Source organism: Simochromis diagramma, unplaced genomic scaffold (assembly GCF_900408965.1).
Source record: "Simochromis diagramma unplaced genomic scaffold, fSimDia1.1 OVJJ01000430.1, whole genome shotgun sequence".
In the NCBI taxonomy this organism is placed as follows: domain Eukaryota; kingdom Metazoa; phylum Chordata; class Actinopteri; order Cichliformes; family Cichlidae; genus Simochromis; species Simochromis diagramma.
The window spans coordinates 986,521-1,010,402 of NW_024387258.1; the positions used below are offsets into that span (position 1 = coordinate 986,521).

A 23,882-nucleotide genomic window follows, 5' to 3' on the forward strand; every position below is an offset into this window, starting at 1 on the left:
GCGCTTGGGTCCACTGCCATGTACTGGCTTCCAGGCCCTTAGTCCGCTCAGCAAACAGGAGTCAGTCGCAGGACTCGTCTATAAAATTACATGAATTTATTTTCAACTTGGACTCAAACAACAATTCAGATCCAGAAACACTGATTAACTCACCGCTAACCACGGAGGAATCTTGCCACAGGAATGTGCACACAAGAAGACAAAGGTTAGCTTTTCTCAACAGGATGAACCTTTAAACGCTAAACCGTCGCCAGTGACGGGTTAGGGCAACTCCAGGCCTCAAGGGCTGGTGTCCTGCAGCGTTCTTGTCAAACCCTGGTTTAAAGCGTAAATGAGGTTTGGGGTTAAAGGGATAAGGTAGAATAAGACAACTATAGTGGAGAAACGTGGTGTTGAACACTGACTGTAGTAGTTCAATAATCCAACAAAGACTGAAGTTCAGCCACTTTCTTAAGTAGGGGCTTCTGACAAGGTTAACAGAGAGAGGTGTGCAATCACTCACAGGTGTGTGAAGCCCAAGGGGGGCACCTGTGGTAACTCCCACCTCTGCAAAAAAAAACAACCCACCAACACACACAAGAGTGGAATTTTATCATTTTATACTTATACAATGATGATACTTCAGAATTATGCAATTCCATTATTATGACTTTTGATTCTCACTGTCTCCAGTTTGAGACTCACCACCGTCACAAAGCAGCATTTCAAAGACACTACAGTCCTGCAAATGAACTGCATGCTGTTTGTGCAGATGTTTGTACATGTTGGAGGTATTACCACTCTTTGTTGTGAGCAGTGTTGGCTCATTACTCAAAAAAGTTAATGTACTACACATATTATACAAAACGTACTTTTCTTAAAAGTCAAAAACTCAACGTGAGGAAATCCAAAAAGTTGATTCTGCTCATCTGGACGTAGCGTTTTCAGTGGGAGGAGCGTTTCGCCTGTCACGGTCCTGGGTCTTTGACCCAACGTTTTGGGATTTTGAGTTAGTAGTCTTTGATTTCATTGATATTTATAGTTTTTGGTCTCTTGGTTTCCGTCACTGTGCTTCTTCTGTGTTCCTTGTGTCACATCTGATCTAGTTATGTGTTCATATCTGTGCTTCTCATTGTTCCAGTGTCAGTCCATGTCTCTGTGCCTGTTTCCTCTCGTCCTGTGTCTCATTCCCTCGTTATCCCTCTGTGTATTTAAGCCCTTTGTCTTCCTCTGTTTGTTGCTTGATTGTCTGCGTATCATCTACCACAGGTGTGGGCAACTCCAGGCCCAAGGGCCAGCGTCCAGCAGGTTTTAGATGTGTCCTTGATCCATCACAGCTGATTCAAATGGCTAAATTACCTCCTCAACATGTCTTGAAGTTCTCCAGAGGCCTGGTAATGAACTGATCATTTGATTCAGGTGTGTTGACCCAGGGTGAGATCTAAAACCCGCAGGACACCGGCCCTTGAGGCCTCGAGTTGCCCGCCCCTGATGTATTGCCTTTACCACATCTCATGTTTCTAGTTTCTTCCCAGTTTTGGATTTGTCAGTTTAGTCTCTGTTGCTTTCTGCTTTTCACACGTCTGTCATAGAAGATGTGACTCATCCAAATGACTTTTTCAGTCTGGAGTATTTGGAGTATGTTACTTAATCACTCCCAGGAGAATTTCCTTATCCTATAGGATTTTAAAAAAGTAATGTATTGAGTATACTCGTTGCATTACATTCGTGTTTCTCTGTAAAACAACATAATTAACAACATAATCACTTCTAAAAGTGATACCAGAGTTAAAGGATGGTAAAAAAAAAGCTTTCAAATCATAATGTGGACTGTGCGTGGAATAAAAGCTGCAAGCTGAATGAAAGAGAAATATAAATTTTGTCTCACAAAATGAGTAAATTCAAAGTAACTTTGGAAAAATGAGCTATTATAACTTTTCATTTTTTATTTTATTAGCACACTGCTAATATGTGTGCTTCTCACTGCAGATGATTACTGTCAGAATATAGGAATACATGCTGCTTTTGATCCGACCACGTGGTGTTGGTCAGCCTGGAGAGAGATCAGCATCTTGCTGATGAAGACTGCACAGAGAGCTGCTCTCAGACATCACATCACATTTTAAGACAGATCAAGTACTGACATACTGTACTAATTTGGGAACAGATCTCTTTGGGACCTTTATGGAAACAAAGAGCATTTCGAGGGACCCGATGCGTTTAAAAATGACCCTGAACATTATACACTGCCTGGCCAAATAAAAGTCGCCACCTGTTGGACAATTACTGCATTGGCAATTACCTTTCAGCTGGCAACAAGTTATTTAACCCCAGCTGGTGCAATGAGTTGCTTCTCATTTCATAAACAACCATGTCGAGAGACACATCATGTGGTCCTGGAAAAGATGTTAGTGTGTTTGAGAAGGGTCAAATCATTGGGATCCATCAAGCAGAGAAAACGTCTAAGGTTAAGAACTGTCCAACGCATTATTAAAAAGTGGAAGGGTAGTGGGGACTCATCGTCTTGGAGGAAGAAATGTGGCCAGAACAAAATCCTGAATGATCATGATCGGCAATCACTTAAATGTTTGGTGAAATCAAATTGAAGAAAAACAACAGTAGGACTCAGGGCTATGTTTAACAGTGAAAGTAAGAGCATTTCCACACACACAATATGAAGGGAAGTCAAAGGATTGGGACTGAACAGCTGTTTAGCCGTAAGAAAACCACTAATCAGTGAGGCAAACTGGAAAAAAAAAAGGCTTCAGTTTACTAGGGAGCATAAAGATGGGACTCTGGAGCACTGGAAGAAGGTCATGTGGTCTGATGAGTCCAGATTTACCCTGTTCCAGAGTGATGGGTGCATCAGGGTAGGAAGAGAGGCAGATGAAGTGATGCACCCATCATGCCTAGTGCCTACTGTACAAGCCTGTGGGGGCAGTGCTATGATCTGGGGTTGCTGCAGTTGGTCAGGTCTAGGTTCAGCAACAGCATGTGCTCCAAGAATGAGGTCAGCTGACCAGCTGCTATGGACCGCAAACGCCTGCAGAGAGTGATAACAACTGCGGAGAAGACCATCAGGACTCCGCTGCCCTCTCTGCAGAGCATCTACCATCACAGAGTCCAGAGGAGAGCTGCCTCCATCCTCAAAGACCCCACACACCCCCAACACGGACTGTGCACACTTCTGAAGTGTGCACATCAGGTCATCCTGCATATTAAGCTATAGCTCTTTGCACACATCTCTGTTTCACACCTCCATATTTTGTCTCCTTTCCTGTCTTCATTTATTTATTTGTACTATTTGTATTTTATATGTTCTGTTTCTATTGTATATATCAATAGACATCTGTGGGTGGACAGCAAAGAAAGAATTTCATTGCACAGAGAAACGCCTTTGAATCTTTGAATCTACCCGACTATACTGAATGACCAGGTTATTCCATGAATGGGTTTTTTCTCCCCTGATGCATGGGCCTATTCCAAGATGACAGTGCCAGGAGTCATCGGGCTTAAATGATGAATTAGTGGTTCTGGGAGCATGAGACATCATTTTCACACATGGACTGGCCACCACAGAGTCCAGACCTTAACCCCATTGAGGATCTTTGGGGTGTGCTGGAGAAGGCTTTGCACGGTGGTCAGACTCCACCATCATCAATTCAAGATCTTGGTGAAAAATTAATGCAACACTGGATGGAAATAAATCCTCTGACATTGCAGAAGCTTACTAAACAATGCCACAGTGAATGCGCCAAAGCTGAAGGGCGACCAACAAAATATTAGAGTGTGTGACCTTTTAATTTGGTGGTGCCTTTTTTTGTCCAGGCAGTGTATTAATGCAGAATAGCAAATTAGTAAATCTTTCTTTTAGACTTAATGAGAAATAAGTAGAAATTTTTTTTAAAAAAATCTCTCCAACATACAGCACAACAAATGAATGTTGATTGTTACAGCGAAGTCTTTGCTTAACATTTAATAGTATTTTAGAACAGAAGATTTTGTTCATATGAAAAAAGTTTCAGTATGCAAGTATGCAATCTGTTATTTACGTATAAAACAAACAGTGTATATCTTTGTGTAAGAAATATTTGGGCATGCTGCAGCACACTCCTGCTAGCTGCTTTTAAATGTTTTCTATGTGATTTAGTATTTTAAATCATTTTTGTTGTCCAGTTTCACTAAAGTCCAAGTTGATCCCAGAGAGCAGTTCTCCTTCACAGGAACGGTTTAAAAGCTCTTTCAGAGTTTCATTCACGTTGTTGAAAGCTGAGGAGAAGCTGCAGTTGGGGTATCTTCTACCTTCATCTGTATGAAATGACCCCATGACATCCTGCACCCACTTCACCTCGTTGCTTAGTTCCAGGGCCAGGGCATCAAACCGGCTCTGTCTCTCCTGGAAGCGGTTGCTGATGGCACCGAGGCTGCAGCTGAAGGCTTGGATGTCATCCTGCAGGCTCCTCTTCAAGGCCTCCACCTTACGGAACTCGTAGCGGATTTGCGAGAGCTCGTGACGCATGGCTTCATTCTCCTCCTTGTAGCAGGCTTCCTTTTCATTATAAATAGAGACCATGGCATCTACATTTTCCTGCAGAGAGTCGTGGGCTGCGGCCAGGCTAATGAACGAGCTCTCCATCTGGTCAATGTCCTCTACAACCTGGGCAAAGCGCTCAAAGTTCACGTAGGTGTTGTTGGGTGGCATGCTTGAGTGGGACTTGATAGTGTACTCCCTCAGGCGCTTGGTCTTCAATTGGCGCCGCTCACTTTTCTTTGGCCCCCTGGCTTTATTTTCTTCCTTGTTCTCATTGGACTAAAGAATTTCAAACACAGAGAGAGATAAACTGTTTTAAAGAAGAATCTTGGGATTCTTGAAAGGTGCTCTACAAATCCAAGTTATTATTATTATAAATAGTAGGGACTTTATTTATAAAGAACCTTTCAAAAACACCGTCAACATGCTTTTTATTCAAAGAATTAAACATTAAGTCAACATCAAAAGTTTGAGAGATGGCATATTAAAAATGTGAAAAGAAAGGATAGCATGCTCAGGTTTTTACGAAAACTGCAGGAGATAACTGCAGCAGGCGTTACATTATGTTTTGGCTTAACCATAAGAAGCTGAAAGGACTGGGAACAAACAATTAGGTCTGCAAATGTGGGACAATTACAGCTTTTTTTTTTGTTTTGTTTTTTTTATTTTCTTTAAAGTAAAAATATTTCATTAAAAATTTCAGAGGCTTAAAAATAACTGGAGAACTGACAGTTTCGTGGACAGATGAATCCTGTTACCTAATTATTCCCAGACAGAGGACACTAAGTAGATAAAACAAAAATTAATAGCTTTTCATGGAAACTTTCAATAACCGTTGCTGTTGGACAGTGACTTGGTTTTCCTCCTCCCTGTTCAGGATTTCCGTGGCTGCTTGTGAATCCTTGTTAGGATCCCTGGGGCTTGGACCCGGCGTTTTGGGGAAGGAATTTTGTTGTTGATTTTGGGTTTTATGATTTCTTTAGTTTCTGAGAATCTCTTATCTCCAAAAGTTGATTCTGTTCATGTGGACGTAACGTTTTGTGGGAGAAACGTTTCGTCACTCATCAGGTGACGTCTTCAGTCTCAGCTGACTGCAGGTTTCAATCTTATAAACAGGACATTTGCATAATGACTGAAACCAGCCCACTGAGGGAACAATGGGCTGGGAGGTCAGTTCCTTAATCTTAATTATGCAAATTCTCATGACCATTGATCAATGACCACATTCGTGGTTGATTTGCTCTGTTCCTGTGCTACTGCCAGTGTAACTACCGCCCCTCCCCCCTCTGCTCAGCGCAAAGCGTCGTTCACGTCAAAGATCCGGCTCTAAGAGCCATTTCGTTCGCGACGGACACATCACTAGTGGATGCACAACTCTGTGAAAACAACTGAAAACGCTCGTGTGGATAGTTTTCAGAAGAAAACGCAGTTTTCAAATTTATCCGGGCTGGTGTGGACGTAGTCACAATGTTTTGTTTTATCTACAAAGAGCTCTTGGACTTCACAATTCAGTTTTTGTCCTAATGTGCAGTGTGAATTGCGTAAAGTCTCCTTGATCAGGTCATTTCAGAGAAACTCTACGTTAAGTCTGAATATATTCCTAAATGAGAGATTTCAGTTTTTCATGCTCGAGTCTCCTGTTTCTCTGTAAATTTCTCTGTAATTTGAAACTGAATTTATAACAGTGAAGTTTTTAAAAAGCGAAGAGCCCTAAGTGGTTTCTGAGGCATCCTTTCTCTATAAAGCTCTCTGATAGCCATGCATTGCTCTGCGAACTGAGATGGCTTCAACAGAAGCATTACCTTGATCCATGGGTGATTGAGGGCATCTTGAATTGTTAATCTTTTCCTGTGAGACAAAAAAAAATCTTGCTAACTTTGATTATGTAAAAGTGGTGATGTGACTATAATGAGCTCTCCAGAATTAATGTGCATTTTACTCTCCTGCTGTGGCACAAGTATCCTTCACTAAGCTATCCCTGAGCTCTTACTTCTTATCCTTCTCGAGTAGCTGGCTGATGAAGTTCTTGGCCAGCTTACTGGTGTGACAGAAGAACTCTTCATCAAACTCATAATTTATGGCTGAAATGTTCCCCAGTGTGTCCTGTTTTGTGTCCCCCAGGAAAGGAGAGGCACCACTCAGCCTGGAATAAAACAATAAAAAAGTGCAGTTTATTATACTGCTGCATTACTATGCATATGATATTGTAGGAGATGCCACATTAATATTGGGCGAGGTTAACTTGCAGGATGTAAGTGATGACACCAATGCTCCACATGTCTGCTTCCAATCCAAGGGGCTCATAGTTGACAATCTCTGGAGCTTTACAGGCAACCAATACAAAAATAAATAAATATACACATAAAACAGAAAGGTAAACATTTCCTTGTATTTAGATCTAATATTGCAAACCCTTTAATGCGTTTCTGTTTTTAAAGACATGGCAGTTCAAAACCAGATTGCTAACTGGATAACTGGGACCAAACTCCTTTAAAATGTCCATTGCGTTGTAGAACTGCTGGCAGTAAACAATGCTTTTCTTTCTAGCTTTTCTTATTTCTATTATTTTGTGGATATTTTTTCATTATTTTTGTTTACCTTCGTCTTTGTCCAGATTATTTTCTGATCAGTTAAGCAAAGCTGAGAGTTGTGATTAAGTGGCTAGATCGACATTCCCTAAATTTTCAGGCTGCCTTTTCCAGAGTTTTGGGACGCAGTTATTGAAAGGTGTCTTTTTATGCTGCTTAGTTTTGACTTCATAACAGCTGAGAGGTCAGAATCAGAATCAGTTTAATTTCCTGAGAAGACTTCAAAAATTAAAGCTTAGACAGATTGGCAAACAATGTAAAGATTTTAAAAATGGAATGAAAAAGATTGGGTGACTGTAGCTCCGGAGATAGAGCTCGGCCATCTACTAATCGAAAAAGAAAAAAGTTCTGGTGTGAATGAGGTGTTGTACAAAGCAATAGGAGTCCCCAGGTAGAGCAGAAAAGCACTATATAAGAACCAGTCCATTTACCAACAGTGAAGGAATATGAGCTCTTTGCTACTGCAGTTTATAAATAATAATCTTACCTACAAACTCAGGAGTTCCAAAGATGTTCTTGAACTCAACTCCAGCTTCAATCTTATGGGCAAGACCAAAATCAATCAGTTTTATTCTTGGCAAGGGTGTGTTCTTATCCAAAAGCATTATGTTTTCAGGCTGCAGAAGACAAGAACATGTACTTAGCAACTTTGAACACTTTACATTAGGAGGTTCTAAAACACGTGAGTTGATTTTCTGATACAAAAGGCAAGGCAAATTTATTTGTATAGCACAATTCAACAACAAGGTGATTCAAAGTGCTTTACAGAGACATTAGAAACAAAAACAAATAAAAAGCATGATTTAAAATTGATTAAAACAAGCAAACAAACAAACTAACAAACAAAACAGTATATAAAATCAAAACAGATAAAATCAGAACAGTAGATAAAATCAGTAGTTAATGTTAGTTTTGAAATTTAAGCTTAAAAGTGTGGATTTGGTGCTTTATTCAAATGCAGCTGAGAACAGGTGAGTCTTCAACCTGGATTTAAATAAACTGAGTGTTTCAGCTGATCTGAGGCTTTCTGGGAGTTTGTTCCAGATATAAGGAGCATAAAAGCTGAATGCAGCTTCTCCGTGTCTGGTTCTGACTCTGGGAGCTGATAAAAGACCGGATCCAGATGACCTGAGGGATCTGGAAGGTTCATACTGGGTCAGGAGGTCCCTGATGTATTTTGGTCCTAAACCATTCAGAGCTTTATAGACCAGCATCAGGACTTTAAAGTCTATCCTCTGACGGACAGGCAGCCAGTGTAAAGACCTCAGAGCTGGACTGATGTGGTCCACTTTTTTGGTCTTAGTGAGGACTCGAGCAGCAGAGTTCTGAATGAGCTGTAGTTGTCTGACTGATTTTTTAGGTAGACCTGTAAAGATGCTGTTACAGTAATCAAGCCTACTAAAGATGAATGCATGGACTAGTTTTTCCAGGTCCTGTTGAGACATCAGATCTTTTATCCTTGAAATATTCTTGAGGTGATAGTAAGCTGACCTTGTTATTGTCTTAATGTGTTTTTCTAAGTTTAGGTCTGCGTCCATCACTACACCCAAATTTCTCGCCTGGTTTGTGGTTTTTAGGTGTATAGATTGAAGTTCTCTGGTGACCTGTAATCGTTTTTCTTTGGCTCCAAAGACTATTACTTCAGTTTTGTTTTTGTTTAGCTGGAGAAAATTGTGGCACAACCAGTCATTAATTTCCTCAATGCATTTACCAAGAGCCTGTACAGGGCCTCGGTCTCCTGGTGACATTGTGATATATATTTGTGTGTCATCTGCATAGCTGTGGTAGTTTATTTTGTTGTTCTTTATAATCTGTGCCAGTGGGAGCATGTAAATGTTAAACAGAAGGGGTCCCAAGATGGAACCTTGGGGAACTCCACATGTGATACTTGTCTGCTCGGATGTGAAGTTACCTATTGATACAAAGTATTTCCTGTTCAAAAAGGAAAGAAAAATTTAAAAAAGGGAAAAATCATTTGTGGAAAGCAGTGAAAAATGGACCCATCATGTTTCTATGCACAGCTTAATTCATGAACTTACTTCATTTACTATATGCTCAGTGGCATTTTGGTCTACGAACAAGTTTTCAACTAAGAGTGAAATAAATCATTTTATTGATTAGTACATGGGATACATTGTCAGATAAGTCAGCGGTCCCCAACCCCCGGGCCTCGGACCGGTACCGGTCCGTGAGTCGTTTGGTACCGGGCTGACTTTTCTCAGTTCATGGGCAGTTATTTTGCGCCTTGGTTTTTCCACACGCTTCTTGCGACCCTGTTGACTATTTTGAATGAAACGCTTGATTGTTCGATGATCACGCTTCAGAAGCTTTGCAATTTTGAGACTGCTGCATCCCTCTGCAAGATATCTCACTATTTTTGACTTTTCTGAGCCTGTCAAGTCCTTCTTTTGACCCATTTTGCCAAAGGAAAGGACGTTGCCTAATAATTATGCACACCTGATATAGGGTGTTGATGTCATTAGACCACACCCCTTCTCATTACAGAGATGCACATCACCTAATATGCTTAATTGGTAGTAGGCTTTCAAGCCTATACAGCTTGGAGTAAGACAACATGCATGAAGAGGATGATGTGGACAAAATACTCATTTGCCTAATAATTCTGCACTCCCTGTAGTGAAGGCAAAGTTGAGCGGGGACGGAGAGAGCTGGACTGGAACGACAGTGTTCCCTGAGTTCACAACTTTCAATAAAACGCAATTATAGTGAGCACGATCATCGTGTGCGTCGTGTACTTTTACAAGTGGTGCCAGGAGTGGGATGTCTGACCCACACGATGCGCTACCTACCCAGCCTGCACAGTTGTTGGCACAGATGCTGGTGGAATTGGCAACAATGTCTTAAGATCAGGCGGTGGCCCAGCGGGAGCGTCTGATTAAGCTGCAGGAGCACTCAGACCAGCAGACCAGGGTCCTTGAGCAGCTAGTTGGGGCTCCTGCACCGTCGAAGCCCCTGCCTCTGTCAGTAGTGATGCAAAGGATGGGGGACGGTGATGATCCTCAGGGTTTTTTGGAGGCATTCCATGCAACAGCGGAGGCGTGCCAGTGGCCACAAGCAGAGTAGACGCCCTGATTCCAATACTGTTGGGGGAGTTGCAAACAGCAGCCCTGAGCCTACTACCGACCTCACAGAGCTGCGTCGCTGACATGAGCCAGGCCGTGTTGGAGCAGATGGGCCTCACCCAAGAAGATCATCGCCGGCGGTTCTGCGCCTGCAGGCTGACTGGGGAGGATCATCCGCTGCCGGCGGAGACAGCTAAGTGGACGTGGACGTGGCGGTCACACTGGTGGAGGATCACCTGGCCGCAAAAGCAAGGGAGGACGCGCCACCCCCCGCCACCTGGAAATTACCCCCACAGGAAAATTCCCACTGGAGCATTCTCTTGATGACACTCTGCACTCAGCCTTTGACCAAGTGATTGAGATTGATGGTCACGTGGTGCACCCTGAAGCCGTGCGGACCTACCCGCACTTCATGTTCGTGTTTTTAAAAGACAGGTTATATTGAGTGAGTCGTGACACTCGCACGGAGGAGACACACAGCCAGTTGTTGGTGCCACAAGGCCGCTGGGAAATGATTTTCCAGGCGGCTCATTATAACCCCATGGCAGGGCATATGGGATGTGACAAAACTCTGGAGCAAATAATGGCCTGGTTTTATTGGCCGGGCACCTGGGTGGATGTTCACCGCTGGTGCGCATCCTGCCCAGAATGCCAGCTTGTTAACCAGCCAGCCATTCAAAAAGCGCCTTTGCGCCCGCTCCCACTAGTGGAGGTTCTGTTTGAGCGCATTGGCATGGTTCTCATCGGGCCATTTCACCAGAGTGCACATGGCTATCGCTTTGTATTAGTTCTGGTGGATTATGCAATGAGATACCCGGAAGCAGTGCCACTGCGCGACATCTCTACAAAGCGTGGGGCACAGGCACTGTTTCAGGTCATCTCCCGAGTCGGTATCCTGAAAAAAATATTGACTGAGCAGGGCACGTCATTCTTGTCTCGCACACTGCGGGAACTGTCCAAATTGTTGGGCATTAAATCTGTTCGGATCAGCGTCTACCACCCTCAGACTGATGGGCTGATGGAGTGGCTGAATAAGACTTTGAAGTCCATGATTTGTAAGTTCATTCACGAAGATGAATGCAATTGGGATCCCTCGTTAGACCCTCAGTTATTTGCAGTTGCCGAGGTCCACCAGGCCTCCACAGGATTTTCTCCCTTTGAGCTGCTGTTCCGCCAGAAGCCACATGGGGTGCTCGACCTGATTAAAGAAAGCTGGGAGGAAGGTCCGAGCCCTGCAAAGAATGAGATTCAGTACGTGTTGGACCTGAGAGCAAAAGTCCATCATTCCCGCCTCCCTCCATTGTGATGACCATCTCACACAGGCCCAGAGAGCGGGCAACAGCGCTTTGCGGACGTGTTCTCCCCCCCCGCCTGGCCGAACGTCTCTCATTGAGCATCGTTTTGAAACGCAGCCTGGCGTGACGGTGCGTTCACGGCCCTACAGGGTTCCTGAACAGAAAAGGCAAATTGTTCAGAGGGAGTTAGCCGAAATGCTGAAAATGGGAGTAATAGAAGAGTCACACAGCACCTGGCTGATATTGATCCCTTTGTCCTGTTTATTTTGGGCTCGTTCCTGTAAGAGCTCTGGGTCTGAAAGCTTGTACAAGTAGTATAGAGGCCTTTGGTGGTTATTGGGTGGTTTGGGTCACTACATATAGGAGACATCTAATAAGATTACCCTTGCCAACTGGCACTGCCCCCTGAACCCACTGCAGCGCTGCTCCCTGGCAGCTGAGTCTCAAACCACACCCCACCACCACAAACATCTTATCTGTGGTGAAAAAAGAGACTGTGATATATCTTGTTTGGACAAACCTTAAGATCAAAGTGGGCTATCTTTCTGGCGTGAAGGTAGTTCACCCCCTCAAGGATTTGCTTGATGAACTGAGTAGCCTCCTCCTCACTCAGAGACTCCTTCTGGGCCAGGAAATCAAACAGCTCACCACCAGAGACTCTGAAAGGGTTAAAAAAATCACTGTAAAAAATGCCGGTTTATCTCTTTTTATACGTTTCTCCTTCATTTCCCACTGAATAGCTTCAGGAACATACTGTCCGACAACCTTTCACACATTCAGTGAGCAGGCCTATCCGTCCACTGATGCTGGACGAGTAGGCCTGTCTTGCAGTCGCCGCTCTTCTGTCAGGTCATATTAGAACAGAAAGGACCATCTCCAAACTTTTCCCACACATTTAAAATTGTGAATATTTGGTAGCCAGAAAATGTTATGACTGGGCAAGAGCGATGCTATCACAGTCGGACGCTGGAACTCACTGAGCTCCTGAGAGCGACTTGTTCCCTATAGAAGCAGTTTGCATTCTGAGGTGCTTGATTCTGTGCATCTGTGGCCACGGAAGTGACAGAAACACCTGAATTCAATTACATGGATGGGTGAGTGAATAGTTTCGGCAATCTAGTGTATATACTTAATATCTAAAATATATAATATGGTGTATAGCTTCATATATCAAATGATTTCTTTTTAAAGATTTTTTTCTCCATGTTTTGTAGCCTTTTTTCTCCCCGGTCATGTCCCTGTGTCTGTCTGGTTTCTCCATGTCCTGTCTCTGCAGGTTCCTGGTTTCCCTGCCATGGCTAGTTAATGTCTCCAGTTCTGGTCCCTGAGTTTCTCTTCCTGTTAATAGTCTCTCTGTGTTTCGTCCTTTTTTCTTCCCAGTCAGTCATGTCTCCCTGTCTTTCTCCAGCCCCTTTATCAAGTTCACTTGTTTTAGTCTGGGTCGCAGTGTGTGTGTTACTTCCTGTTTTATTTTGATAGCCTTGCTTTCACTTATACAGTACCAATTTAATTTCAGTAGTCCCCTCTAGGCAACATATATTATACGGACATGTTTCAACATCACCACCACATCTAAAGAACGGCAGGACTTACTCGCCTCACCTATGATCAGTGTTCATGATTCAGTAACAAGGAATGGGGAAAAAAGGTAGATTTCCAAGGTGAAAACCATTACTGACAAAAAAGAGCACAAAGGCTCATCTCATTTGCCAAGAAACATCTTGATGACCCTAAAAACTTAGGAGCAACATGTTCTATGGACTAAAAAGACAGATGTTTTACTTTTTGTAAGGTTTGCATCCTGTTACATCTCACATAAAACTAAAACAGCAAGTCATATAAGGGTATCAGCAAACATGGTGGTGGTAGTGTGATGTACCGGGGCTGCTTCGATGCTTCAGGATCCAGACAACCTGTTATCAGTAATGGAGCCATGAATTCTACTCTATACCAAAAAATCCTGAAGGAGAACGTCTGATTGTCCGTTTGTGGATGTTAGTTAAAGTCTGGACTTGCATGTTCCCAAGAGTGGGACAAAATTAATACAATCAACCAAGTTTTAGGTAGGTACTTAGGTAATGGTAGTTATTTTCCATTAATAAATGAAAACACAATTTAGAAACTGTTTTACATTGACTCCAGTTATCCTTGTCTAATATTGATCTAAAACATGGAACTTTAGCAGACACGATAAAAAGAAATCAAGAAGGTGTCAAATGCTTTTCACAACACTTTTCTTAAAAAAACATTTGAGAAAATTGGACAAGTAGAGCAGAAAAGAAGAAATGCTGGGCTTAAAAAACTATATACAGCAGACGAGCAGTATCTGAAAGTTATGTCCTTCAGAAAAATCCAGCAAAAAACTGTCTTATGGTCCTTCAGTCGATCCTTCTGCAGCCTCATAAGAAATGGGCTCTGCAGACACGGTACCTTAACATTACTGAAGCACTGCGGGATGATCTTGACAGAGGACAGAACAAACCAAAGCCAATATCCAATAAATAGTGTTGAAATGACCTTCCTATTCTGTTCATGAAAACTCATTTCACATATTGACTTTCACACTTGTTACCACCAACTCAGAGTTTGCTATATTATGCATGCCTGTATTTTCATGCATATTTGCACATTTCAATGATTTGTGCACCCATTTCCCATCTGCCTGGCAAAATATAGAATATACATAAAGATTTTCCACTGTACTGTATTTTAGAGAAGCTAATTGGGATTACTCAATAATCTTTGAGTAATTATAGTAGTTATAATCAGCTACTCACAGCTCCAGGATAAGCACCACATCAGTGCGGTTCTCATAAACGTCGTGCAGCATGACGATGTTGGGGTGCTGAATCTGCTGGAGGATGTTTACCTCTCGCTCTATTTCGTCTCGCCGGACTCCACGAGAGCTGGCCATGCTCTGCCGCTTTTTGATAAACTTGGCAGCAAATTCCAAACCTGTAGTTTTCTCTCGACATTGCTTCACAATGGCAAACTGCCCACTCAAACACAGAGAGGAAATCACACAATCAAATGAAGATCATTGAAAAAATCACTTCCTAACTACCACACAGAACCGTGAACATATCTGCGGGTTAGATGGAAACAAGGGTGCAGTCCTATTGACTGCACATAACTGTCATAAACATTTGGCAAAGACTGGCGCACTGCAAAGTTTATGCATTTGTAGGTCGTTTTATTGACTGTGGAAAATTAGAGTTATGGTAAAATAGACCAATGAGTAATTTAGTTATTAGTTTGACTGTTTGACACTTTACTAACTGCACCCCACAAATTTCCTTATCTATATTGAAAATGACAACACAAACAACAACAACAAACTGCACAGTTACACCACAGGTCATGTACAGTATTTAACATTCAAATTCACTTATATGACCATGCAGCTGCATCTATTTTTTCCTGGTTCACTTCAATGGTTTGTAAGCTGACACTCCACTTCCTGCAGCCAGGCTAAGAGCAAATATAACCTCTGCTAAATATAAACAAGTCCTTTAAAAAGCAGTTTGATGTGCATGACATCTGTCTCTCTCACACAACACACAGCAACAAAAGCAAAGCCAAACATGCAACTTTGTTTCCCACTTCTCTCAGAAATAGAGCGGATCGCTTTTAGAAACCACCTGATATTTAGAGAGTGTGTGTCAGCAATCATCAGCTAAAAAGGAAGCTGTGTGCAGCCAAAGACAAATAAAAGACTTTTCACTGGTGCAGTTAATGACCCAGTGTCATTTCCATACCGTTAGAGCACAGAAATAACTCTGTGGAAGAGTAAATGTAAGTCAAGTTTGAAAAAGATCCCAGTGTATTTTGTGTAGGTGTCTACTCTGCAAACATGCCTTATATTTCCTACCCCAGGATTACCGGTGATGAGCAGTTCAATGAACACAGGAATACACGTTGAAGTAGTTGGTGTTCTGGTTGGTGGTTGAGTTTGTAGTTAATATGCTGTTGTTCTCAATCCATCCGTCTCACTATCTGCATTCTGATTTACATTAAACTAGCCGCTGTTACTCATTAAACTACATTTAAAGCAGATGCAAAAACCGTGCGCGTCTGTACCTGCCAAGCTCTTCACCAATTTCATAGAAATCTTCCACTTTCTGTTGCTTGAATAGATCCATTACTGCTGCAGTCCCCAGTTTGATGTTATTTCTGTCTGTCCTGAAATGATAATTAAATAACACGTAAAAAGTGCTTTACTTAAACAACATGGCCCACTTTTAAAAAACCATCTACAAATAAAAAAGGGAAAAGATTTTGAAGTAAGCCTGTCCCCGAAAATAACCAGTTTCCGATGGAAAACCAGATCACAGAAACTGCAGCGTGTCATGGCAGACAGACGCTACACAACGATAATGTGTAGAAAATGTGTCCGCGTTTTTAAAACATACGTAACTCTGTGCTCGTGGACCTCACGTCCTCGTCATGCCCTGTCCCTGTGTCCGTGTCCCCGTGTCCGTGTCCCCGTGTCTGTGGCTGCAGCGCTCTGCACAGATCACGAAGTCGGGCAGAAAAGTCTCGGAACTTCTGCCACAAAATTCGTATAGTTGGAAACAAATGTCGTCGTTATATATCGATAAAACGTGTATTCAGAGAAACAGTTACAGGATCTGAACGATATGTTTGTGTTTGGTAAGATTAACATGATTAAAATGGTGAAGCAGTAAAAACGGAGACGCTAACATCGAATTTGTTGAACACACATGTGACATATGAAAACAAATACACAGTAGTCCTGTTTCACGTTCATGAGTGGACTGTTTTAGCGAGATTTGATAACACTTCAAGTGTTGCTCAAGTCTCTAAATAACGCGTGTAATTTTCCTCCAAGTACTAATAACACTTCTTAAATATATACTTACAATGAAATGCAGGTAATAATAGAACAAGAGGTATCAAGCAGTTTCAAAGGAAAGGAGAAAAAATGTGTAAATATTATGTGTAGACAGAAGGCACAAAGCAAACTGTAGTTATGGTTATACTGTAGATGGTGTAGTTAAAGAACTGTTCATTAAGCTGTAGCTACATCTTTACCTTCACCACGTCACCTATAACCTGCTGGGGCCAGGGTGACATGTGGTGGGTTGGTAGACTGGTAATAAATAATAAATGTTAGGAAATTACAGCATCAGTTGTGGGATATAATTGTTCTACCCAGATTTTGAATTCTCTCTTCCTGCAGTATCAGTACCTGCTATTTTTAATCTCATATTTCTGTTCTGTTTTCAATAAGCAGTAGCATATATAGATTTTACAAAGTAAAAGTCTGTTACAGGTAAAGAGGACAGAGGTAAGCAGGAGGCGTTGGGTAGGTATGTTGTTTTCTTTTCCTGTTTTATTTAGTAATCCCTGTTATCAGTGTTACTGTTTGTTTTTGTTAGCTTTTACTCTTCAGTCTGCTCAGTCAGTCTAACTCTAGTTATTAAGCTCCGCCTTGCGAAAATGCTTTTGAAATCTTAATAGTCAGGCTTTCCAGGTGGTCTTGTATTCATAGATGTCCAGTAAGATCCTCTTGTATGTTTTTTTTGACCGATTCTCTTATTTTCCCCCTTTGCTGCATTTGCTTTTCGTTAATAGTCTTTAAAGTTTTATTATTGTTGACCATAGCACATGAACAATGTAACTATTGGACTTCTATCCTTTGCGTGCAGTGCACATAATGTGCTTTAAGTTGTGACATTAGTAGTTTTATATAGGCTCAGTGGGAGAGAGTGAGACTGGGTGTGCTTAGAAACCATGAAAAGGAACATGGGGGGGGGGGAGGTCATCTAAAGCTATATGTGTTTTTGTATAGATCTGTTAATCCAAGGTACAAACCAAATGAAATATTTACTTTGGGCCAAGCTGTTAAAGTTCAATCTGGAACAAGGAACACAGATAGTAAAATGAAAGTACTTGTGCAATGTGAGGCAGAAAAGCTGGTGGCAGATGAAATAGATAAACTGCAACAATACCCCGATTCAGATGAGAGACAGAAGTAGTCAAATGAGGCACCTCTGCTTCCTTTAGAAGTATTACATCAGAGCAGAGAGTATGCACACTGTATCACCTGCGCTCTGTCAGCAGCTCACATATGGATGTGGATGGAGAAGAGGTCGGGTGTTGAGCTGAATATGGAACCACAGGAAGGAGGGGGCCTGAAGGAGCTGGTGCTTCGATGGTTTACTGAGACACAGGCACCGCTCGTCCAGCACAATGGAAACTTCCCTGCCTGGTTTCAAGGCCTTGCTACAAGAAAGTAAGCAGCATACAAAAGACCTTTGCTTCAGGACACGTAGAGACTAGTGAAGAGAAGATACCCAGAAAGCTGATTCTGTTCACCTGGATGTAGTGAAGAAGCCACTTTGATGACTGACCAAACATTTCTCCCACTGAGAACGCGACGTCCAGATAAACAGAATCAACTTTCTGGGGTTTCCTTATCTAGATGACTGAGCACATGAAAAAAAAATAGGCTTTTTTATAGGAAGTTCAAGAATTTCTGCTTTACTGAGGCTTCATCACTTACTTGTGATTTCATTTGAACACTGTAAATACTGTAAATATCTCCCATCACTATTGTGGTTTTACTGTCCGTGTTTGTGGGTAGCTACTGAGGAAATGCAGAGTTTGAATATCATTTTCATTCCATGCTACCTCATGCCTCACGTTAGGACTGCTGACTTGGTGTTAGACGAGGGAAGAACATATAGGTGAACGTATTATGTATTTGTCCATTTCTAATTACTTTTCACTGATTGGGATAAAATAGAGATGTAGATAGTGTTGATTTTTTTTCTTATACTTAAACATGTTTTGCTGAAAGCACCCACAAACTTTTACCTCAATGACTTTTTCAAAGCAAAAGTTTAGCTACATCTGTTTGGGAGAACAGGAGTTGTATTCAGAAAATAAAAAGCAGCCAATATTCTGTTCCATATTAATTTATATCACAGCCAAAAACGAGGTAAAATATGAATTGTCTTTGTTCGCGTCATACTATTCAGATTAAAGCTGCTTCTTAAAAACTGGCATTCGACATAAAAACGAGTCGAGAGCTAGTTGTAAGTTATAACGCATTAGCTACAAGTCTGTTGACATTAATGACCAAAAGGCTCTTAATGAAAGGCCGTGGCTGTGCTGAACAGAAGACGGCTGTCCACGCTTCCAAGGAATTTTGCTTAGAGCGTTAAAAATGTTACCTCTGGATTCAGCATCAATAGAGCTCTGTTTTCTGAGTGATGTAAGAGTGAAATGAATAGTTGTTTCAAATCCAGTTTGACGGCCGGTTTGTTCAATTGGATCGGTTTTGTTTTCCGCTGCAGGGAAGCAGAGGAGCTCCTGCGGGATAAAAGTATGGGCTGTTTTCTCATTCGTCTCAGTGATAAAGCCTTCGGCTACATCCTGTCCTACAAGTAAGGCAAAGCATGTCAACTGGACCTTGTTGAACTGTTTCAGTATTCTTCCTCATTCCTCTCTCTGCCTTCTCCCAAGGGGTAATGACAGGTGCCGCCATTTTGTTATCACCCAAAATCAAGACGGACATTTTATCATATCAGGAGACTCTCAGACATACGGCAGTCTCACCGAGCTGATCCAACACTACAAGGTCAGCGCCATCCAGCCCTTTGGAGAATATCTGACCTCCAGCTGTAATGAGGTGAGGCTGTCAGGGTTTATAGAAGTGGAACCCAAGCACAAGACACAGAAGGCAGATTGAATGAACCAAACAGCCATTTGATTAGGCTGGTGCAGAACAAAGAAGCCCCAAAGCAGTCGTCCCAGAATTAGGAAAACACTGGGAAGTGTGAACTATATGACACAGGAAATAACCCAAGAGATTACACTGCCACACAATGAACTGAGAGGCCCAGTAAAAAGATGCATTTAACCTGAACCACCCACCTCCCCAAAGTAATATGGAGCTTGACATTAATGGCTACTTCACTGTGACCTCAGACAGCCTCTGATAGATGTAAACCAGGGGTAAAATGGCCTGTATTTGTATAGCGCTTCAAGAGTCCCTAAGGACCCCAAAGCGTTTCACACAACCAGCCATCCACCCATTCACGCACACATTCACACACTGGTGATGGCAGCTACGTTGTAGCCACAGCCACCCTGGGGCGCACTGACAGAGGCGAGGCTGCCGGACACTGGCGCCACCGGGCCCTCTGACCACCACCAGTAGGCAACGGGTGAAGTGTCTCGCCCAAGGACACGACGACCGAGACGAAACTGTCCTTCCGATTACAAGGCGAACTCCCAACTCTTGAGCCACGATCGCCCCACAACCAAGAAGGTGCACAACCGATTTCCTCACGGGGCCACATGAGAAACTGGGATTGTTGCCTTTTTGTCTTCTCTTTTTCTCATCTTAAAAAGAGGTCACAATTATGCATAATAAAAGCACGAATTCTTTTAAGTTCTTGCTTTCCTGTTCTGTGAGAAAAAAGGAGTGTTCAGGTTCAGTGTCTGAGGCAGACATGCAAATCACCAGCAAATGCGAGATCTGCCTTCTGTTCTGCGTCTGAGAGCAGATCTGAAATATCTGGAATGTCTTTGCTTTTCTGCTCAACAATGAAATTCTCCTCTCTGTTCCTGTACTCTGTTTAGCTCACTGCCAGGCTGAAGAAAACTTAACCCTGAACTCTGTTTATTTCAGCAGCTTAGCTTCATACTGTCACAGCCCAGCATACGTGTCAACAACAAAAGAAAAGTATATTAAAAATTCTTACCAAAAGAAAATTAGCAAGTCCTCTATATACAAAAACCCCAAATTCTTAAACACATGTAGCAGACATATTTAACCTCGCTGCCGTGTTAGATGAAGCTCAACTCCTCGTTTACTTTCCCTGTTTCTCCGTGTTTCATTTTTCTCTCTCAGTAACCTCTAGCTTCCTTCTTTCTGTAATTACGAGTGTAAAGCTCCAGTCAAAATAAGACATTTGTTATTACAGGAGAGAAGGGAGCCGGAGATCGACAGACGGATTGGGGCTGCAGCTGCAGTAATGCGGACGCTGCACCGGTCCGTCGTGGTGAAGAGAGAGCTGAGTGTAAAAGCGAAGCTCTCAATTTACCGGTCGATCTACGTCCCTACCCTCACCTATGGCCACGAGCTGTGGGTAGTGACCGAAAGAACGAGATCGCGGATACAAGCGGCGGAAATGAGCTTCCTCCGAAGGGTGGCTGGCCTCTCCCTTAGAGATAGGGTGAGAAGTTCGGCCATCCGGGAGGGGCTCAGAGTAGAGCCGCTGCTCCTCCACATCGAAAGGAGCCAGCTGAGGTGGTTCGGGCATCTGACAAGGATGCCCCCTGGGCGCCTCCTGGGTGAGGTGTTCCAGGCATGTCCCACCGGGAGGAGGCCCCGGGGCAGACCCAGGACACGCTGGAGAGATTATATCTCTCGGCTGGCCTGGGAACGCCTTGGTGTTCCCCCGGATAAGCTGGAGGAGGTGGCTGGGGAGAGGGAGGTCTGGGCCTCTTTGCTTAGGCTGCTGCCCCCGCGACCCGGCCTCGGATAAAGCGGATGAAGATGGATGGATGTTATTACAGGAAGGCTCAAAACATTTATAATAAGAAATAACTGCATTTCAAAACTTACAAACCTTTACAGCACACTGCATTGGAGGCAATTTACACTCCCGACTATTTCATTTAATACTGTACATACATTGTAACTTGAAACAGTTTTTTACAGAACACTGTATCATCACTGTTAGTGAGCGCTCCAAGCAGTTTGCTGTTTATGATTACCGTGGGTTCGTACAATAGCAAAGTTACACTGGTTTCCTATGAGGAACGTCAGCTGCTTTCATTTCATTCTGGCACATATAAAACTGATTCCTTGGTCACACTTAATTTGTTGACTGAGTGCCATAGTGCAAAAAAGCAATGCAAACCACTGATGAGAGCATTGGTTGACAGATTCCATAACAGTTCAACTTAAACAGCACAAGAGCTAAAGCATGTAAACAGCAGGGCGTATTTCTTGTGTTCCTCGCATCCCTGTTTGGTCTTGAATGGGCCGATCAGTCTACGCCACAAAAACTCAAAGGTGGCACCACAGTAAGTGGCGGGTGGGAAGGATTCCATTCGCTCTGTAGGGAGATTGCTCATTCTTTTATCTTCCATAGGTTTACTTGGTCTCCAACAGACCACACACTGACAGGTGTGGGATGAAACCAACTGACTTAATCTTCATGAGCCAGTAGCCAGACTTCATTGATGGTATATCACTGGAGGGGACATAAAACCATATAAAACCACTGTTGCACTGTTGTGCTATTGTGTATCTTCTGCGTGCTATTTACAACCAATGTGGGAAAACGGTGTACTTCATTATTTATGTATAATGAAGCTCAGCACAGCTTTAGAGCTTGTCCAGAAGAGTGCTTCCACATTGCTGTAACACAGCTCTTACCTGAGCATGTTACTCACTGTGACTGAGACAGCTGCTGCTGCTATAAGGCGTATATGATTTACTCATGAAAGTGGCCCCTTTCATATATCGTTTTAGTAAGAATCCAAAACATACAAGTTTCATTTATATACTTTTTCTAGGGATATTATATCTGTTTTCACTCTTGTATGCTTTTCATACAAGTTTCACACACAGATACAAACTTTATAAGATTTATATATATCTTTTCCATTAGGGTGATGGTGCTTGCATCTAAAAAAGGATGCAGTCCCTTTTTCATCCTTCAAAGCTTTCAACATCTGCCTATCCTTCTGTCTCTAGACTGGCAAAGTCCTCTCTCCATTGCTCCCACCATAGTTTCAGATGTTTAGGCAATGGGTCATCCCATCCTGTGCTTTGACATCTCTTGCAGGATTCTTTTTCTACTGAGAAGATGGGTGGTAGTACATCCCAGTGGGTTGTATGTGGATGCAATAGTGCACAATATTCCACACTGTATTACAGGTAGTCGAGGGATCTCTTATATACCAACATGATGGGAGGGCTTCACCATGTCTGTCTTGAAGGAAGATGATAAACCAACAACTGTGTTCTGCCCTAAATGTTTGAACAGTGTAACCCTCATCGTCTTTGCAAAGTATCACTCGTCTGGGTGCTAGTGCTCTGGGGCAGTTGCAGCCAATCAGGAGACCTGTTTCACTATTGAGGGGTTAATCTATGGTTGGTGATAGGCAGGAGGGAGGTGGGTGTGTGCTGCAGAGGTGTAACCCCTCACATGGAGACCAGATACTGTTTTACTGTGCTTTCTCACAGAAGTGTCACAGTGTTGACATCCTTCACACCTGACCTTGCTTTAACCTCCTAGGACCTGGCATCCACACATGTGGACATCACATTTTAGGATGTCTGGATGAAAATATCCACCACTTATATTATACACTGTTCTATCGAAATTTAAAACGAATGTCCTCATATGTGGATTTTTTCTGAGAAGCGAAAATCAGGTAGTAAAAAAATAAATAAAAAAATAAAAATCAGGTAATTCTTTGTTTTTACATTCATCAGGTCCCAATCAGCCCAAATAGCAAAGAGAAATTAAAAATGCTGCTGTGGAAGAGTTCGGGTCTTAGGAGGTCAAAAAGCCATAGCACAGCTTATTAGCCGTCAAATGCGTCCTTCTGTCTTCTAGAGACCTTTTTATGAGGTTTGTGCAGTTGTGAAGCTGATGTGAGTTTGGTGTTCCCCATGTGATCTGGTTGATGTCTTGTCACAGTGTACATTTGTTTTGGTGCTTGGTCCTTTTAATGTCCTTTAGCTTCTCACTGTCGCTGCGTAACTTGGGCGAAGAGCAGAGTTGAAGGTAACTGGGTTCCAGATGATTTCCACAACAGGAATGACACTATGGCACTGAAACTGGGAAACTCTCCACTTCTATTAAAGCTTTTGTAACAGGCAGTTTCTGATTTTTCTCACTGTCATTCAATGTTTCCAGGCCCTTTACATAAGGCATTGCTGCCATTTATGGAGTCTGTAAAGTTCCTTCGGGCAGGTTTGATAGCTTCTCTCTAAATGCTCTTTGAAAAACAAATGCCTGACCGTATTGTTGATTATGTTTTTTCCAGAACATGCCTTGTAGACATTACAAGTGGGGCCACCAATGCATTTTTTTAAATGTATTTTATCAGCAGCAGAGATGTCCTTTTGGTCTATCAGTGACATTAAGGAGGTTTTCTATTGGATTTGCTCACCACTGAACACTGTTGGTTCCGGTGTGGGTAGCCTGCTCAGCGTTATACTGTCCTAAACACTTTGTGCTAGTAGAGCAACAGCAGGAGATGGAGATCCCATGGATCTGTCACATGGGTGTGGTGCGCTCTTAGCTGACTGGATACGACCAACCTGTAGTCTTTCTCCGTTATAAGCTTCTTTCTTATGCTCTTCTTCCAGAGTTTGTAATATGTCCCTTTGCTTTCTTTTCTCTTG

General features: G+C 42.6%; 2 protein-coding genes across 4 annotated transcripts in view; one reads left to right on the forward strand and one right to left on the reverse strand.

Annotated features, from left to right (window-relative positions):
• Nucleotides 1-23,882, forward strand: part of si:ch211-112g6.4 — a 35,101-nt gene that overhangs the window by 5,130 nt on the left and 6,089 nt on the right. The window contains exons 2-4 of the mRNA XM_040002178.1: nt 17,564-17,735; nt 18,802-18,891; nt 18,971-19,136. Of these exons, the coding sequence (XP_039858112.1) occupies nt 17,575-17,735; nt 18,802-18,891; nt 18,971-19,136 (417 nt within the window). The 5' untranslated portion in view covers nt 17,564-17,574. The remainder of the gene's footprint in view (nt 1-17,563; nt 17,736-18,801; nt 18,892-18,970; nt 19,137-23,882) is intronic.
• dapk2a (death-associated protein kinase 2a) lies at nt 1,908-16,185 on the reverse strand. 3 transcript variants are annotated; one of them, XM_040002175.1, is made up of 9 exons: nt 15,889-16,185; nt 15,557-15,658; nt 14,254-14,475; nt 11,997-12,135; nt 7,586-7,715; nt 6,757-6,832; nt 6,501-6,653; nt 6,313-6,358; nt 1,908-4,789 (listed from the first exon to the last, which is right to left on the reverse strand). In XM_040002175.1, the coding sequence occupies exons 2-9, from the start codon at nt 15,616-15,618 to the stop codon at nt 4,139-4,141; spliced, it is 1,479 nt and encodes a 492-aa protein (XP_039858109.1). In that variant the 5' UTR covers nt 15,619-15,658; nt 15,889-16,185; the 3' UTR covers nt 1,908-4,138. The 3 variants fall into 3 exon arrangements, with proteins under 3 accessions (XP_039858109.1, XP_039858111.1, XP_039858110.1); XM_040002177.1 differs by lacking the exon at nt 15,889-16,185 and having other exon boundaries at nt 14,254-14,468; nt 15,557-15,876; XM_040002176.1 differs by lacking the exon at nt 15,889-16,185 and having other exon boundaries at nt 15,557-15,876.

Excerpts from the sequence above, each read along its gene's own strand:
- dapk2a (XM_040002175.1), bottom strand. The coding sequence starts at position 15,618 with ATGGATCTATTCAAGCAACAGAAAGTGGAAGATTTCTATGAAATTGGT. Across the intron at positions 6,833-7,585 it reads TGGAACTCCTGAGTTTGTAG|CTCCAGAGATTGTCAACTAT; the intron begins GTAAGATTATTA and ends TTGCCTGTAAAG. Across the intron at positions 4,790-6,312 it reads TCAATCACCCATGGATCAAG|TCCAATGAGAACAAGGAAGA; the intron begins GTAATGCTTCTG and ends GAAATTCTTTAG.